Source organism: Colobus angolensis, unplaced genomic scaffold (assembly GCF_000951035.1).
Source record: "Colobus angolensis palliatus isolate OR3802 unplaced genomic scaffold, Cang.pa_1.0 Scaffold181, whole genome shotgun sequence".
NCBI classification, from domain to species: domain Eukaryota; kingdom Metazoa; phylum Chordata; class Mammalia; order Primates; family Cercopithecidae; genus Colobus; species Colobus angolensis.
Genome location: NW_012114944.1, coordinates 4,606,564 through 4,625,841, shown reverse-complemented (window position 1 = coordinate 4,625,841; position 19,278 = coordinate 4,606,564). Strand labels below are relative to the sequence as shown.

The following is a 19,278-nucleotide window of genomic DNA, read 5'->3' as shown; positions in this document are numbered from 1 at the left end:
GGCAACAAAAGCCAAAATTGACAAATGGGATCTAATTAAACTGAAGAGCTTTTGCACAGCAAAAGAAACTACCATCAGAGTGAACAGGTAACCTACAGAATGGGTGAATATACTTTAATTCAACTAATATTCTATTGTTGGCTAATTAAATTATGCCCAGTTTTTCTCTATTATGGACAATACCGAGATTAGCATCCTGGTAAACAAAGCCGCTTTAAAAAACAACAACAACAACAACAACAACAACGACAACAAAGGTTATCAGATTATCTCCACTAGAATCAATTCCTAGAAGAGAAGTTTCTGGGTCAGCAATATGCATTCTTATGGTTGTTAATACATGTGGACAAAGAGTTCCCCAGGAGCAGTAACCCTCACACTCCCATGAGCACAGCCAGCCTTACCAGACCAACTTTTCGAAGCTGAAAACACAAAGGGTCTAAGGAAGAAACTGACCCAGTTTCTTCAACAAAGTAATGGCAAAAGGGAAAAAGAAGGCGGGAGACAATGAGAGATTAAGAGACACTTAACAGATGTATCAACCAAATGCAATATGTAGACCTTGTTTGGATTCAGATTCAAACAAACTAACTGGAAAGAGGTATTTTAAAACAAAATAATCAGGGCATTAGATAATATGAAGGAACCACTGTTAATTTTGTTAGACACATTGTGACACTGTGGCTATGACCAAAAAAAAAGGTACCAGATCACTCTATCAGCCGTACACGTTGAATTGTTTACCAGTTAAATAAATGATAGGATGTTTGGGGTTCATTTTTTAATATTCCAGTATTCCCCTTCCCTCCAAAAAAGATGGTGGTAGGAGGTGGAACAGATGAAGCAAGATTGGCAGTGTTGATAATTATCCAAACTGAGCGATGGGTATGTGGGGGTTAATTATACTATTCTAAGCTCCTTTGTGACATTTTAAGATTTTCAATAACAAAAAGTTTAAAAGAGAAAGAAAAAGGAGAACTGGCTCTATCTGTGCCTGATGAGGCATCACTAGGGAGATTTGAACTTGGTGCTTTGTGGACACCTTGGGGTGAGGTGCAGAAGAGCAGGGAGACATTGTTTGGGAAGTCACAATGCATGAGCGGGTCGAACCAGAGCTGGCTGCCCACTAGGATGCCCTGCAAGCCCAAAGCCCCAGCCCCAGTGTCTTAGTTACCTGGTCTAGCACTGGACTCAGACACCCGCATTGTTTTAAGCTAGCAGCCATCTCCAATGTGTGACCAGAGTTAAAAACCAGAGTTGTTGTTCACCTTTTTCCTTTTATAGATGATGACGAGGAGGCCCAGGGCCCACCACAAGTCAGTGACATCCCTGGAGGCAGAACCTCGACCTCCTGGCCCCCAGTCCAGGATCTTCCCACCACACCACACTCTCACAAATGAGGACTTCAGCTGGGTGAAGTTCGAGAGCTTCAGCTCTGCAGGCCAGCATGCAGATTCAAATCCCAGCTCCACCTCTTAGAGGCAGGCAACAGTGGCAGGTGACTACCTCTCCACATCTTACCTCCCATTCACCGTATACTGAAGAGGGGTGTGGTGAAGGGAATCAGATAAACTTGGAGCACAGAGTGATTAATCAATGTCAGTTCAGATGGCTTATTTCCTGCCCCTTGACTGTGAATTCACTGGGGACAGGAGTGAGGTCACATTCATCTCTATTTACAAGTGTCCTGACTGAGGGCCCAGAGCCGCTATGCATCCAGTCAGTGAGTGAATCAATGAACGAATGCAAGGCAACTCTAAAGAGACAGGAAGCAGTGTGATAACCGCTAGAAAAGGCCCCGGAACAAGGGGCATTCAGGACCTCAGGTGCTCCCCTGATCTCCCGTCCCACAGCCCCTCCCCTCACAGGTCAGTCCTGCCGCACCGTGGCCGATGGACCACATGACTGTAGCTTGAATGATGGCTTTCAAAGTGTGCACAACCAAGTGGTGTTTGGGGAACTGACGAGCCCGTGCTGGTCACCAAGGAGATGTTTTCCTTTAAAAATGTATTCACATTGGAAGAGCAGTCCCTCTTCACACAAGCCCAAGCTGAGGGCCAGCTTTGGGTTTCCTATTTCTAAAAGACACAGTTATAGCCCTTAAGTGGTGACAACCCCACGTGTGTGTACAGAGCTTTGTAAACGTTCTCCAACCTGCATTCTCTGTCTTGGCCTTGCAGTCATTCATTCTCACAGATGAGGAAACGGAGGGCCAAAGAGATCAAAGGATTTGCTTAAGGTCACACAGTTACAGCCAAGAGTCATAAAAACTCATGTTGGCAGGGACTTGGAGGTCACCCCCCAACACACACACAGCGCTGATGCTCTCCCCTCTACAGACCCACCACGTCCTACTGTCAGCTTTGTCCCCAGAAGAGCACTAACTGTTAGATCTTATTTCAATCCAAAGATCAGTTTGGGACACAAAGCCAGGTCCCCTTGATTTTAATCTCTTGCTTTTGCTCTACAAGCTGGAGTTTCCTCAAGTGTTCCCCAGGTTAAAGCTCCTCAAATGCCCAAATTTGCAAACCAACGTGAAAACCTACCTCTGAGAAAGCTGGGGGCCAACCCTCCCACAACTCTGGCCTTTATGTCTCTCCCATGTAAGGTCTGCCAAGTCAAATCTTACAGCTCTATGCCACTTACTGGAGTGACCCTTCTTTCAGGAGCCACTGTGGGCAGGGGCAGCGGTGGCCCATCGGGGGGAGGGCTGCCGGACTCTTCACCCCGAGCTGTGATGAGGGGCTCCTCTGTTGTGGCTGCTGCCAAGTCTTCTTCATCACCAGGACCCTGAAAACAAAACCAGCATTGAGGCACCACCTCACCTCGCTCACGAGGGCACCACCTCACCTCGCTCATGAGGCTGCTGGGGAGTTGTGGTCACTGTCGTTTCTGTGGTGCCAGCCCAGCTTCAAAACACATACTTCCCTATGATCATCGTTGCCCCCAGCACACCCCTTCTGAAGTATGCATCTCCTCTAAGCCTCAGTGCCAACTGTGGACCACTTGTCTCTGAGGAAATTCTTGGGCAAGGCTAGGAGGGAGCAGAGCTGTGGCCCCTGCCACACTCGGCATTGTGTCCTGCCTCCCTCCAGCCGCTGCCCACCCAGATGCTCATAACCAAGCTGCAGGTGCCCCTGCCAAGGCCAAGGATGGCTGTTGTCTCACGATGCAGATCTGTCTCTCCCCTGTAAGCCAGAGAGGATGCCAGATGACACTTACAGAAGTGACTGCCTGCTCAGGGGTCATGGTGGCTGTGAGGGGAGCCAGGCCATCTGTGGGGACCCCACTGGCTTCCTCATCCTCAAAAGTACTGAGGGACACTTCGGTTGCAGCTGCAGCTGTTGTTAAACTTTCTTCACTGCTTGGACCCTGAAATGAAATTGGCATGAGGAGCTGTACCCTTTTGCCCATGCCCCTGGTTCAGTGGGTGTGAGGCTGGGGGGTGGAAAGCACTGGGGCCTCAGATAACTGGAGGCTCCATGATTCCCTTTCCTGTGCTCCTTCAGGACCACACCTTCGCCTGGAGCTCCAGCGTTAGAACGCACCTCTCAGGGCATCCCCCCACCCACCCCAGAGTCCCCTCTAGCATATCTCTGCCAAGCGCTTCTCTGGCCTTAGCTTTGTGAAAGGAAAATAAATCTCAGGATCCCCAAATCACTAAGCCGAAGGGAAAAAAAAAGTCAAGCTGGGAATTACTTAGGGCAAACCTATCTCCCATTGTATTCCTTAAAAAGATAGCTACTAAGATAAATAAGCTACATACCTCCCTAATAATTTGTCCTTAAGGAAATTCCTTGCAGACAAAGGACAGACAGAACTCAAGGTCATCCCTCTGCTCTGTGGGATAAATGTGTATCTGATTGCTTCCTTTGGAAAGGCTAATCAGAAACTCAAAAGAATGCAACCATTTGTCTCTTATCTACCTGTGACATGGAAGCCCCCTCCCCACTTTAGAGTTGTCCTGCCTTTCTGGACAGCACAAATGCACACCTTATATATACTGATTGATGTCTCATGTCTCCCTAAAATGCATAAAACCAAGCTGTGCTCCAACCACCTTGGGCACATGTTGTCAGGATCTCCTGAGGCTGTGTCATGGGCATGTCCTTAACCTTTGCAGAATAAACTTCCTAACTTTCCTGAGACCTGTCTTAGATATTTGGGGTTCACATTTTGGCAACCAAGAAGGGATTCTGAGTGGAGGTGCCACTGACCTTTGACAAATCTCACATTGAGTCTCGCTCTGTCACCCAGGCTGGAGTGCTGTGGCCCGGATCTCAGCTCACTGCAAGCTCCGCCTCCCGGGTTCACACCATTCTCCTGCCTCAGCCTCCCGGGTAGCTGGGACTACAGGCGCCGCCACCTTGCCCGGCTAGTTTTTTGTATTTTTTAGTAGAGATGGGGTTTCACCGTGTTAGCCAGGATGGTCTCGATCTCCTGACCTCATGATCCACCCGTCTCGGCCTCCCAAAGTGCTGGGATTACAGGCTTGAGCCACCGCGCCCGGCCAAGCTTTCTTTATGATTCAAACCAACAGGACAATTTGCTGAGGCCTCGGAGCCTCCCCTCCAGAGAATCCCTGATCTCCCAAAATTTGGTCAAGATCTAAAGTTAATTTCGCTGTACAGTTCTTTTTTTGGAGTCTTATTTACTTCCAACAAGGAATGCAGGTTTTCTTGCTTCTAGGATGATGGAAGGCACATAACTCCTTTCTGGAGTTTGAGCTCATTTCTAATAGGGAAGGCAAATTTAAATTCTTTCCTGCTTCTAGGATGGTAGAGAGCAATCTTCCACCTAAGACCTATCTCTAGTAAGTAGCTGAATTGGGGTTTTTTCTTGGCTGAAGTTAAGATGAACAACCAGCTATTCTTAATTTCTCCTTACTATTAGAGTACACAGTAATCATATTGTTAGGGGGTTTTTTTGGTTGTTGTTCTGGTCTTTCTCCCATCAGATTTGCCCAACTCTACCTGACTTGGTCAAATCTAAATGAGAATTCTAAGTTATGGGTAACAAGGCCTCTCTGAATTGGCTAACATTTCTCCCAGCTGCAAGAGAGGGGGGAAAAAAACAAAACATGCACATGTTTACTGTCTTTGCTTCCTGTCTTAAAAATTTTTTTCTTTCATTTACTTTTCTTCCACCCTATACCTCTTTCCCCCTTCGCTGTCTTTAGTACCAATAAAAACCTAGAGGAGGCTTCTAATGACTCAAACCCCTTAAAGTACTCAGAACAAAGGCACCACCTGCCCCTTTTGGGGGTGTTCCATTTTCTTTGTGGAGTTTCAAGAGTCATGAGCAGATTCTTCTTAGGTCTAAAGCTCTGCTCTCCTGTATCGTAAGATCTGACCTCTTTGGTTTTAGGGGGTACCAGAGATTACCTTGTACTGAGAGAGGATTTAACCTTGGTGTGTATAATGGTGCATCAGAGTACGAAGTTAGAGGTGGCTGAGGACAATTTACAGGAAGTGGTCTTAGCTGTTTTTTTTTTTTCTTCCTCCTAGGAAGTTATTATTTAGACCCTAATTCTAGTTCAGAGGTGCATTCTAAAGGGTGTCTTCTCCGTTGCCTTTCCTCCTGAAATTAATCTTGATTAGCTAGTATGACCATTTTGCATGAGGAACTGAACTATCGTTTTCACAGATAAATGGGAGAATGAGTTTCCTCAGCTCCAAAGAAAAGGGCATTTTGCTCCTCCCAGCTGAAATGTGCCCCTGGGTGACTGGAGGCCAATTGGGAGTGTCTGGGGGTTGACCCCCCCATGACGTCATATGCAGCAACCCTACAGGGAACCCCCAACAAAATTAGTTTAAAAAGCCTCATTCAGGAAGGGCATATAGGAGCTGGTCACTCTGCATTTTGATTTTGAACCTTCTTGGAGGTGCTAGAACTAGAGAGAGAGAAACTGAGACATATAAGAGGGTGGAAATGGCTAAGTGGTGACACATTGTGGAGCCTTACCTGCAACCAGCACACTTTGACCCACTCCACTAAAATACTAGGCCACAGCTCAGTTCCTACCTTAAAATAAAAAATAAATAAATAAAAATGGCCAGGCACGGCGGTTCACACCTGTAATCCCAGCACTTTGAGGGGCCGAGGCAGGTGGATCATGAAGTCAGGAATTCGAGACCAGCCTGGCCAATATGGTGAAACCCCATCTCTACTAAAAATACAAAAAGACTAGCCGGGCATGGTGGTGCGCACCTGTAGACCCAGCTACTCGAGAGGCTGAGGTAGGAGAATCACTTGAACCCAGGAGGTGGAGGTTGCAGTGAGCCGAGATTGTACCATTGCACTCCAGCCTGGGCAATAGAGGGAGACTCCGTCTCAAAAGAAAAAAAAGTGGAATGGGAAACAATCTAAGAATAAGGAAAAACAATGAGAATGACCCTCTTTCAGGCACTCCGTTGGTTTTATGGTCCCTCTTCTTGCAAGTGTTTTTGTAAAATAGACATACATGACATTTTCATGCACAATTATAGCAAGAAAAATTCAGAGCCCAAAAGTTGATCTGCAACTATAAAGTTCCTAAGTTCTCTATCTCTCTGCTTTCTTCTCTGCCTCTGCCTGCTTTAAGTCTGCTGTTACATTTCTCCTGAAATAAAATCCACTGTTTGCATCCAGACATTTATTTTTGTTATTGTTTCTGCAAACCAATGAGTTTGTATCAGTATTTCATGGCTAGAGTTCTGAAAAGCTATAGGATTTTTGGTTGTATGAGTGTGTATGTGTGTGTTTATGTGTACATACACATATTTTGTTGTGTTTTTGGCTACAAGGTATGACATTGGCTTAAATAGCACTCATAAATTAAATAATAAACCCAAATGCTTTTCAAGTTCACATGACCTAAGTAAAGTCTTTAATAAGCTAGCTTTAAAATTATTGGTAAAGCAAATTAAAAATGTCTTAAGATTGCCAGCATACATTTTTGTTTGCATTTATTGATCAAGCAATTTCATATTTATCCCTGCCAAATACTATAAGGTGTTAAAATTTGGCATAAGGGTTACAAAACTATAAACTCAGCCCAAAACAGGATAACCTTTGCTTGTGTACTTTCTGATAAATAAGACACGAACATTAGTTTAATGAAAATAGCTAAATCTTGATTTAGTAAAACAACCTTATATTTAATCTTAAGGTTCTCCTTAGGTAAACACCTGAAATTCACAGGCTATAAAATGATTGGCAGGGAAATAACTTTAAATAATGACTATTGCAGTTTTCATAAATACAGTAATCTAGGTACACTATTAAAAACAATTAGGTAAATGTAATGGGATAAATACAGACAAATGTATCATAATTTAGAATCTGAAGTTAAATTAAAGAATAGATATTTCATTAGTTGGGTATTTTCCATTTAAAAAATATATTGTAACAAAACATTCTTTCTTAAAAAAACTGTGTTTTTTTAAAAAGGTGAATAATTTTTGTCTCATTTAAAGCTTATTTAAAAGTTATGTATAAAACAAGGTGAAGGGAATCAGGAAATGAGAGAGATGTAAAGAAAGTTATAGAAATAAAGAGGTAATTTGGGTAAGAAAGCCTAAAGAAAAATAATTTTATATGAGAAAGGATCTTTTATGGTAAATTTTGTCCTAGAATAAAACGACTTTTTTTTTTAAGAAAGAGGAAAACTAGAAAGTCTAAGCATGTCAGAAATGGTCTGTTTACATCATAATAAGAAGATTGATGAAAAAAACTTTCATACGACCAAGCTGTTTACAATTAAAGGGAAATTACTTAAAATGTTCTTTCCAGATATTGGGTTTTGATTTAAAAAACACTACTTATACACTAAAGAATTGGTTTGAACTACAAAATTTTCTTAAGGTATTGCTTTACTCTTAATAAAGTACAAGGCATTATAATTTTTTTATACAAAGTTCGACTTTTATTGCATCTTGCTGTTTTCTGTTTTCTCTCCCCCTTTAAAAGGCCTGAAATAATAACTAACCTTCAACTCATTTTCAGCTCCTGTAAGATTTTTTTTCCCTCCGGTTCTAACTGTTGTGGCCTGACACTAAAAAAATGTTTCATCTTAGAGATCTAAAAGGAATATTTTCTTCCAACATAATATTCCCCATAGGGAATGGCAGTCACACTGCAGAAGGTCTTTTCTTTTGCCTTTGGGTAACTGGACTAATAAACAGATTTTACACTTTATCTAAATAATTCCTATGTCATTATTACTAAGTTTTAGTTTGCTTAGAAAAGACCTAGATTAACAAAAAGAATATATATTTTAATTAAGGTTATTACATCCATATAACTTTCTGTGCAGGGAACTGAAGGCCCATGGGACGTGACCAACTCAGCATTCCACTGGAGACTATATGATCAAACAGCAAACTGTTTATCATGAATGCAGGATGTGAGCAAACTCAGGACTGCTTCTGCTGACAGAAGGTTTGCTGGAGGCAATCACTCCCTGATGCCGAGGTTATCTACTGTGACATCTAGAGTCTGTTGTTTGAGGAATGCAGTCTTGCAAGCCTACTCTGGACTGAGCAGTTGATCCCTTCTTCCACCCCGTTTCTCACTGTCTCTTTTACCTAATACATATGGAGGGCTGTGTAAAGCTCAGGGCCCTTGTCCACTAGAGGCAAAGTTCCCCCTGACCCCTTCTTCCAAATATATTCTTTTGTCTCTTGTCTTTTATTTCCACATTTGTCCCTGTTTGTTCACTCCACCAGGGATATTGGCAGGTTACATAGTGGTGCCCAGAACAGTGACAGTATCAGGTGCTCTACATTGCTGTATGTGCTTTTAAAGTAGTTGTGCCATTAACTTACAGGGCTTTGATTCCCAGGTTTAAGAAGGACACCAAGTCCTGCTAAATCTTCAACACTGACAGCAGTTAAAGCCTCACCTACAGATCTGGTAGAAGATGTCAACCAAAATAAACTGTGTTCGTGAGACATAGGGCCAAAAATTAAAGCTATTCAACTCCTCAAGGTCCAAAGACTATTGCAGAAGAGGTGGGCACATGAGATTATAAGGGCAGATTTTGAGAGATAAAGTAAGTTTAGTTTCTCTGTATTAACCATTAATGTCAAAGGCATGCTGATGCAAGACCAGCATATGGTTCCCTGTGTCAGATTGACAAGGTTTTCTTGGAGCATTAACCCACTCCTTAACAAAGGTTATAAAGGTTATAAAAAGGCTTATGGAAATTATATCTTATAGTCAAGATGATTAAAATTTTATAGATTGTTTAAAAAATTTTGAAAAACAAATTTAATTGGCCTCCTGTTGTTTTTATTAGGGCTGTTTGAGAAATCAATCTCTCTCAAAGAATAAATATTTTTGCCTTTTTTTTTTGAAATCTTTGAGGTATCACTTTGGCTAAATGAATGACTTATTTTACAACGACCTGTGATCCTATTTTGTGATATCAAGCATTTTATACTTTTTAAATTTGACAAACTTTCCAAAGTCAAATGCTAACTTAGGTCCCATTAATTTTTTGATTTTCAGAACCAAGAAAACTTTTCTTCTGAGCTATTAGTCCCCTGAAGTCCAAAAGAGACATATTTGGCTTATTTGATATAATAAAATCATACAGGAAGTATTTTCAACTATGAAACAATGTTTAACCTTCTTCGGATTATATTTACATAAATGTGTTATTAGTATGTGCTCAGAACTGTATGAAATTCCTGTGATTCTGATTTGTTTTAGCATATGTTATCAGTAGTAATTATTATGTAAAATTGCTGTATGCCACAGAAGTAACCAAGTTTCCTTGTCAATTGTGTCTTTAACTATGACTTTTAACACTTTTGTCATCCACAGTTGTTTTGCTTTTATCACTTTCAAAAAGTGGTTTTATAATCAGCATAGGACTCTGACAGGTGCCCTTGAATGCAAGTTTTGAAGATTGTGATGCTAGAATAGATAAAACTTCCAAGACTCCGATGGATAGCTGAAATGCTCATGAATAACATGCAGAACAGGAGCTAATTGTGGACTTTTAGAAGACTGAAAATCCTTTTATAACTTTTTGCTTAAAACATTGCTGATCCTTTTTGTTGTTGTTGTTGTTTATCAGAGACAAGAAAACTTTTCTTTCGAGCTATTTACAGCTTTTAACAATTGAGTAGCCAGGCTCAGTGGCTCACGCCTGTAATCCCAGCACTTTGGGAGGCTGAGGCAGGTGGATCATCTGAGGTCAGGAGTTTAAGACTAGCCTGACCAACATGGTCAGAGACCCCATCTCTCCCCTAAAAATACAAAAGTTAGCCAGGTATGGTGGCACATGCCTATAATCCCAACTACTTTGTAGGCTGAGCCACGAGAATTGCTTGAACCTGGGAGGCGGAGGTTGCAATGAGCCAAGATCATGCCACTGCACTCCAGCCTGGGAGATGAGAGAGAAACTCAGCCTCAGGAAAAAAAACAAGAGTAAAATATACTCATATAAACAAAATTTGGAGCATATTTCTACCTGATCTCTCCAAAAATTTGTTAATTAGTTGTGAGTATCCTTAACTTACAATAATATAGTTATTTGTGTAAGTGTGAAAACAATCTGTTTTCTTTTGTAACAGAGCACAACTGGAGACACTGGTTATTTTACCATGGTTTTGACTGGAATGGCATGCTATCAGATACAGAATCCTTTAAGGAACCAAAGTTGATTTACAGAGCCAATAGAAGTCCCTTAGGAAAGCTGGCCTCATACCTTGTCTACATAATCTCTGACCTGTGGTAAGTAAAGAATGTCACTTTCTGACAGGTCCAGGAGCCCCAAGTTTTCTTGAGAACTCAAGGTGAGGACTTCACCCAATTAATACAGGTATTTGCAGGCATGGGCTGTCCTTAAGGCATTAAAGTCAAATCTGAGATTCTTTACGGAATAAAGTTCCAGCAAAGTCAATTTAAAAAAAAAAAAAAAGGGAGCCTACATGGCAAATAACTATTCTTGCTGACTTTATGCAAATACTCAGGCCAAGTATAATAAGACTAAAACTTAATTTGCAAATGAAATTGTCCTATGATTTTTTCTTTAGTGAAAATGGGACTGGAAAGAGAAAATTATGTTTTAAAATGAACTATAGAACATCTGTTGTTAGATTTTGGTCTTGCCTAATGTTTTTCAATTTTTATTATTCTCTACAATTTGGACTGAATTCTAACATTTGTCCTGGCTACAAGTCTCCAAAATAATGTTTTCAATTTTTTTTCTTCTTCCTTTCCTTTTTTCCCCCATTTTTGAAATCACTAAAATTAAGCCATGCTTTCTTAAAGCCCTGCGAACTGAAGCTAGACAACTTAAACTTCAGAGGAAAATAACAGCAACCCATTTACATAATAAGCCACTTTCATACCTGCCTACTGATGTATGGACTTCAGAGTAATATGATCTATATTAATTTTCCAGGATTGTTCTTCCTTTTTTATTTGTTGTTTTTCTCCCTTCCTCCCCCTATCTTCTGTTGTAGGGCATGAGACTTCACAACCTGCTAAAAATGAACTTTCCCAATAACATGGGACCTACCTGTCTAGGAATAAACCATCCTAGCCATGAGAAATCAACAAAACCTGAGACTAGAGACTCATTTTCTTTAAAATGTTTTATCTCAAAGATTTTAAAAAGAAAAGGGGGGAATGTGAAAGGAAAATAAATCTCAGGACCCCAAAATCACTAAGCCAGAGGGAAAAATGAAAATGGAAATTGCTTAGGGCAAACCTGCCTCCCATTCTATTCCTTTAAAAGATACATACTAAGATAAGAAAGGTACATACCTCCCTCACAATTTGTCCTTAAAGAAATTCCTTATAGACAAAGGACAGACAGAACTCAAGGTCATCCCTCTGCTCTGTGGGATAAATGCATATCTGATTGCTTCCTTTAGAAAGGCTAATCAGAAACTCAAAATAATGCAACCGTTTGTCTCTTATCTACCTATGACATGGAAGCCCCCTCCCCACTTTGAGTTGTCCCGCCTTTCTGGACAGAACCAATGTACAACTTACATATATTGATCGAGGTCTCATGTCTCCCTAAAATGCATAAAACCAAGCTATGCCCCAGCCACCTTGGGCACATGTCATCACAACCTCCTGAGGTTGTGTCACAGGTGCATCCTTAACCCTGGGAAAATAAACTTATCAAACTGACTGAGACTTGTTTCAAATACTCTTTGGTTTACAGCTGATACACCTTCAGTAACTAGGATCTCACCACCTCTACAGACAACTCTTCTATTTTCAGACAACTCTGCTGGTCAAATTCTAGTTTCTATTAAGCTAAGACTTGGTAGAACTGGGATCGGATCCATGGCTGTCCCAATGTGTCATAAGTGCCTAGACATTAAAGAAAGAGGAGGACATGGAAAGGGAGGGGAGGTGGAGAAGAGGAGGAGGAGAAAGTAAAGGACAACTGGAAGAGGAAGAAGGAGAAGGAGAAGACCACTTTGTTCACTGAAAGAATCCATATAACCGCCAGACAGGGCCCTTAGCAATTGCCTGGGCTGGGGACACAGCAGCTCAGTGCAGGGGCCAGCACTGGAGAAGGACAGAGCTGGCGATTCACGATGTGTTTGGGCAGAAAAGTTAACAAGACTTGACACTTGATGGAATATAGAACTTGAGGAAGAGAGAAGACAATTCTGGATTAGGCGACTGGAGGATGATGGTCCCATTCATGTGAGGTGTGAACATAGGAGGAATGGAAAGGAGGAGTTCACGTTTGAGTCAGCTGAGCTGGAAGAACTTCAGGGCACCCATAGTAGAGACAGCACAGGGACAGACTGGCTGAGTGCCTTGGGATGATGTGCTCTGCCTTCAGGAGCTGGACAGTGTGCCCTGCACAAGAAGAGGGCTGGGAAGGCCTGGTCGTGACCTCTGACCCCTGCTGGGGCCTGCCACCTGCAGCCTGACCCCCACCGCCCTCCAGGAGCCTGCCACTCCTCCATTCTGGCTCCCGCTCCCTGTGGGTGGAGGCAGCAGGGTCCTGCACGCAGCCCTGGGACACACCCCAGCTCTCCAACTCACCCATCCCCAGAGCCCGGCTGCCCACTGACCTCCAGGGGCTTCACCATACTCACCCAGGCCTTGGCAAACTCCACCCCCGAGTGAGTAGTTGGTCAGAGATCCCCCTGCCTCAGGCTCCCATGGGTTTGCTGAGTAGGAGCCCCACACTCTAAGAAGGCCAGGAGCTGCTCCCACCATGACCTCGACCTCTGGGCACTATACAGTCCTTACCACAGTGGCCTCTTCCCCGAGGCTCTGGGGGGACATGGAGAGGTCCGGCTCCCCCGGGGGCACACCACTGGCCTCTGCTTCCCAAGGTGTGCTGGCGAGTGCCTCGGCCTCCCCTGCTGCTGTTGCTGCTAAACTCTCTTCATTATCTGGACCCTGAATAGAAAGTCAGCAGGAACCACATCAGTGACCCATGATGCTGATCCACCACACTGTGGTGAGGAACAGATTGCCGGGGCCCCTCAAAGCACCTGTACACCAAGACCTCACCTCACCTGGAAACCCACAGTGAGACAACAGACAGAAATACAGAAGCCTGGGTTCCTCACACCACCCAAGCTGCGAGACCACCCCAGCATCCCACCTCTGTGGTGTGCCATCAGCTCTCCCTGCCAACCCTGAGGGGCATGTGCTCACCAGTAGCCCTTCCAAGCTCTGTCCCCTAATCAGAGACTGCAGCTACTGCTGCTTAAGTCACTGTGTTGAAACAAAACTCTAGGTCCCCGGACTCCACAGCTTTCTTGCTGAAGCAGCAGTCTACCTTCGTGGACCACTCCCTGTCCCACTCTCTCCCTAGCCCAGTGCCATCTGGCTTCCACCGCTCCGACAGCCCTGAAGCTGCTCTCCCCAAGGCCACTCACTGTGAATGGACAAATTCAATGGATGTTTCTCAGTCCCTTGCTCACTGGGACTTCTGGGAGGATCTGACATTGTTGGCCACACCCCAGAGCAGGCTGGCACCACCACTCACCCAAACTCCAACACAGCCCCCAAGCCCGGCCTCTTTCTCCAAGTTTGCTTCCCTACCCTTTCTCCTCTCAGTAGTCAGGCTTATCTTTCTGGAATTCTAATCTGGCTACATCCATTCCTTGTTTCTTACCCTTCAGTGACCCCCATTACTGCTAATCTTCTCTGTGTCCTTAGAGCCTCTCCAGACACTTCTCCCTGACCCCTGGCTCACGCTTCACCCTGCAGGTATGCTGCCCTTCTTCAGGCTCCAGTTCTTTGCTCCTGCCTGCCCACCTTGCTGAAATATCTGTTACACCCCCTCCGCTAGGCGACTTCTACTTACCCTCTCAGGCTCACTTTCAGCATCCTTTCCCGAGGGCACTTCTGTGCCTCCCAGTCTGGGCTCTAGGCCCCTTTTTCAGTGCTCCCAGAGCATCCTATGCTTCACCTACCACTGACCACAGCCCCTCTTACCACGCTGTCTTCAGGAACAGGTCTATACTATTTACTATCCATCCCTGAAACCAGGCCTAGTGCCCAGCACAGTGTAGCGCTCTGCACACCGCCACTGAATGGGTCAATGCTATTTAGTGCTTACTCCAACAGAACTGCCCCATGAGATTGTCACTATGTTTCGCAGACAGATAGGGAAAGCCAGTGACTGCTCCCACCCAACACAACCCCCAACCCCAGACACAGGTGAAAGGGAGCTTGCACTCTGAGCTACGTACTGGAGTGACCCCTTCCTCTGGGTTCTGGGTGGACACAGAGAGGGTCGGTCCCCCGGTGGGCACACTGCTGGCCTCTGCTTCTCCAGCAGTGCTGATGGGCGCCTCGGCCAGCCCCACTGCTGTTGCTGCTAAATTCTGAAAACAAAGGCATCAGAGGAGACCATGTCTCTGGGCTCCCACCAACATGCCTGTGGCTGGAGAGAACAGACTGCCTAGCCTCCTCCAGCCACCTGCATTTCTGTAGCTTCTTTCCCTCAAGGACTTTCACATCTATAGTTTCATAAATCCAGGGATGGGAAAGACCGCCCAGGCACCTATGTCTGGGGTTCGATTCTATGTTTGCACCTCCACTAACACGGAAATCACTGCTCCTGAGTCAGCCTGGTCTAGCTCTAGATACTTCTACTGAGACCCATTGCCCCCCTGTGACCTCCCCATATAGCCATCCAGAAGGCATTAGACAATGCCTTTGCCCATGACAGTGCTTCAGAAATGTGTAGGCAGCACCTCTGTCCTCCTCAGCCTTCTCTAGGCTGGGAGACAGAGACATTCCTGCTTCTTCTCTCTCCCTGTGACTCAGTTTCCTTTGGGAATGCACAGGCAGATTCTCTGAAGGTTTCATAGCAATGGGGGAAATGGAAAGAGAGAGCAGCTTTGGAGCTGGTGACAGCAAATATGTCCTATCTTCATTTCCCAATGTTTGTTTACTTATCTATTGCAAAAATATAGTTCTTTTGGTTACAAAAAACACTAGGCTAACCAAAGTTAAAAAGATTTCCTTGCTGCAGGATTTCTCAGAATCTATAAAAAGAGGGATGTAGAATACAGCTTTTCCCAAAGTCATTTGACCACAGAGCCCCTTTTTCATAAAACATAATAAATCCTTGCAGAATTACTGTCCCAAAAATCAGTTAGAGGAAAGTTGAGGTCCCAGGATGTTAAAATGAGACTCTTTCTGACTCAGCGTCAGCTAAAGCCCCAAAGGGCAAGTGCAAGTTCACAGGCATCAGGTAATCTCCCCACGCTAAGACAAGGAAATGGCACCTGTTCTACCAGCTCCTGCCCATCTCCTACCTCCAGGCTGTGTCAGAAACCGCACAGGACTCATTTTGGGGATGAGTGCCTGGAGAGCAAGAATTCCTTTGGAAAGAATTTCCAGTGTACTGCGGCTCTTCTCCCCTCTCCTCACTCCAAACCATTTGGTGAGCTGGGTATGTATTTCCTGGAATGTGGGAGGCTCAGGGACTGGTGTGTGATTTTCTCCAGGGTGACAAAACAGAGGAGGCCATTTAGATTCAGAGTTGGGAGAGAGGGACAAAGGAAGAGAGGGGAAGGGGAGAGGAGAGGAGGGCAGGTGAGGGAGAAAGAGAAGAGGAGGTAAGTGGGAAGAGAAGGGGAGGGGAGGAAAGGGGAGAGGAGGGGAGAAAATAAAAGCGGAGAGGAGGGAAAGAGGAGGTGAGAGGGAAAGGGGAGAGGAGGGGAGGGGGATGGAGAAGGGAGGGGTATTTGTCCTGCAGTTGCTTTGCTGGAGATAGACAAGATAAAATCTCTTCAAAGGTTGCTGGCTGAAATGGGCTGTAGTCAAAGGGACATGCAGAAGATCCGGGCACCCTGTATGGGGTGGAAGCCCGGGCAGAAGTTACAAGCGCAACTATGGAACTTTGATCCTAGATCCCCTGCAGGAAGACCTCCCAGGAACCACAAAAGTCCCCATAAGAGAGAGTTCCAACAATCAGGCATCTTCCACACCAAAAGCCCAGATCACAATTTGACCAGCCCAATACAACTGTGCCCATTTCTCCAGGTGGGCCAGCCCCTGCAGATGTTAAAAATAGCTCTAGAGGATGGGGAGGTCATGAGGATAAGGAGGAGAAAGAAGAAAGAAAATAGAGAGGAAACCCCTAACCACGCTTCCCTTTCCTGGCAGGTTCCTAGTCTATAGCAGGCCTGAGTATAGAAGAGGGGAAACTGCTTGTAATTTTGTTGAATTTTTGATATTATGCTGGGCTTGACTTTTAAATATCTGTGAAAATTGACTGTTACCAGATAGTGACTGAGAGAGCTGTGAGAACTGTCAGAAGTTTTCATCCCAGGAGAAGGGAAGGAATGAGCTGGCATTGTGGGTTTTCAGCAGGAGCCATTGTGAGAAAACTATTCATGCTTTAATTTTGCACCCTAGGGAGCCCAGCATTTCAAAACTGGCTTCGCAGGTGTAAAAGCCAATTACCAAACAATAGCATGAATGTGCCTGCAGTTAATCTGATTCTGTCTTGAAGGGGACTCAGAGGGTTGATAAAGCTATGTGTCTTCACAACTGAGGAGGAGGGCGGGTGTGCGCTGGTGAGGCCTGGACACTCATCACAGGCAAATGTGAGGACAAGCTTGCACCGCATATCCCCCACCAGTTCTGTGCATCCCTGGAGAGCCTCTGTGGCCCTGGGACTCTGACCTCCTCTGTACCATGAGGACAGAAGCAATCTTGATGCTGTTCAACCAAAATCCTGTGGTTCTCTCTGGTGCCCAATAAAATCGTCATCAAGTTTGAAATAAGCAAACAAGTCTATTACTGACTAATCAAATGAAATTTACCATCTACTCACCTTTTCTTCAGCTATGTCAAGGAAGGCCCCAGCGCCTGAGCCGCTGTCAGTAATGGGGTCACCATCCACAGAATGAATCCCCTCCAGTGTGTCATTCAGGATCTCACCAGACCCTACAGGAAGCAGGCATTCTGCTATCAATAACTACATTTTGCAGTTTTGGAAAAGAATGAGGTATCTCTTCACCAACTAACTTGGAAAGATGTTCAGATATCATGACACAGAGTCAAGTGGCGGAAAAAAAAAAAAAACAAGTTGCAGGACAACATACATGGCAAGGCATGTGTGGTTTTCATTCCAGGCTCTGGCACCACCTGCAGGCAAGTCGCTCAACCTCTGCCTCAAGTTCCTTATCTAGAAATGGGGAATTGCAATAATTCCTACCTGATAGGGTTGCTTTGAGTACTATGTGTCACAAGAACTAAGTAAGCTAATGCAAATAAAGCATTGAGGACAGCCCCTGGCATATAGTAAGCAATTGACAAATGTTCATTGTTGATATGGTTTTATGTGTGTAAAATAGAAAAAAAAGTATGAGTATAGATGTCTGATCATTATTATATATATAATATTCATGTTATGTAATGATTACTATATGACGTATATAATACATACATATATATATGTATGTGCTTATATATTTATATACTTGGCTAAACCACAGTGTTTAGTACTGATATTTTCCAGAAGATAGGAGTTTAAGAAGAGGAAACTATTATTTTTCTGGTTTATACAACCAAGCATTAATTTAATTGTTCCCACATGCATATATTTCCTTTGCAATTTAAAAAGCAGCCTGGAATCGGAGGCCGAGGTGGGCAGATCACTTGAGGTCAGGAGTTCGAGACCAGCCTGACCAACACAGAGAAATCCCATCTCTACTAAAAATACAAAAATTAGCCAGGTGTGATAGCACATGCCTGTAATCCCGGCTACTTGGGAGGCCGAGGCAGGAGAATCACTTGAACCCAGGAGGCAGAGGTTGCAGTGGGCAGAGGTTGTAGAGCTGAGATTGCACCACTGCACTCCAGCCTGGGTAACAGAGTGAGATTCCATCTCAAAAAAAAAAAAAAAAAAAAGAAGCAAACGGAGTTTTGAAACAAAGAAAAGTTATTCATTGGCCAGGCATGGTGGCTCATGCCTGTAATCCCAGTATTTTGGGAGGCCGAGGCAGGAAGATCATTTGAGTTCAGGAGTTCAAGACCAGCCTTGGCAACATAGCGAGACCCCATCTCTACTAAAATTAAAAAAAAAATCAGCCAGGCATTGTGGCATGTGGCTGTAGACCCAGCTGCTCAGGAGCCTGAGGAGGGAGCTCATGTCTGGGAGGTTAAGGCTGCAGTGAGCCATGATTGTGCCACTGCACTCCAGTCTGGGTGACAGAGCAAGACCCTGTCTCAAAAAAAAAAAAAAAAAAAAAGTTGTACTACCATGACTGCATGCCTATTATCGCTGGGCCAATGCCAACATTGTCCCATGCACTCCCTCCAGCAACCCTCCTGCTGGCTCACCTGTCCTGCCCACCGGGACCCCTCCCACCACCTTCCTGCAGGTGGGTAGATCCTGGGTGGAAATCCCACTATCACCCTGTAACAGGTGTGTCCTGCCGGATCCACACATTAACACCTCAGTAGTATTAACCCCGGGAATGAGACTGAGGCTGGGAAGGGCCCTGAAGCCAGGTCAGCCTGTCCCTGGGCCAGGGCCTTCCCACACACGCTGTGCTCACGCAGGTCCCATGGTCACAATAACTCTGGGGGAGGTGCGAAATCCTCCAAAGGACTCTGCCCCCCTACCCACTCCTGTCCCATCCTGTGATGGAAAAGTGACCAGCACAGGTCGAGCACGCTCGTCCTCCCTGCTCTGACCACCAGGGGGTGCCGTGCAAGCAGTTGATTGCCCGGTCTCCAAGGCCTGACCCCTGGGGACGAAGGAGGTGGGGTGGCCCCTTCCACGGGCCAAGATGGAGTCAGGGAAGCTCCGAATGCAAATACTAG

General features: G+C 44.7%; 1 protein-coding gene across 1 annotated transcript in view; it reads right to left on the bottom strand.

Annotated features, from left to right (window-relative positions):
* The window catches only part of COL15A1 (collagen, type XV, alpha 1), a 128,885-nt gene that overhangs the window by 55,192 nt on the left and 54,415 nt on the right, over nt 1-19,278 (bottom strand). The window contains exons 7-11 of the mRNA XM_011939492.1: nt 17,282-17,394; nt 14,682-14,816; nt 13,225-13,377; nt 3,223-3,372; nt 2,647-2,790 (exon numbers count right to left, since the gene is read on the bottom strand). Of these exons, the coding sequence (XP_011794882.1) occupies nt 2,647-2,790; nt 3,223-3,372; nt 13,225-13,377; nt 14,682-14,816; nt 17,282-17,394 (695 nt within the window). The remainder of the gene's footprint in view (nt 1-2,646; nt 2,791-3,222; nt 3,373-13,224; nt 13,378-14,681; nt 14,817-17,281; nt 17,395-19,278) is intronic.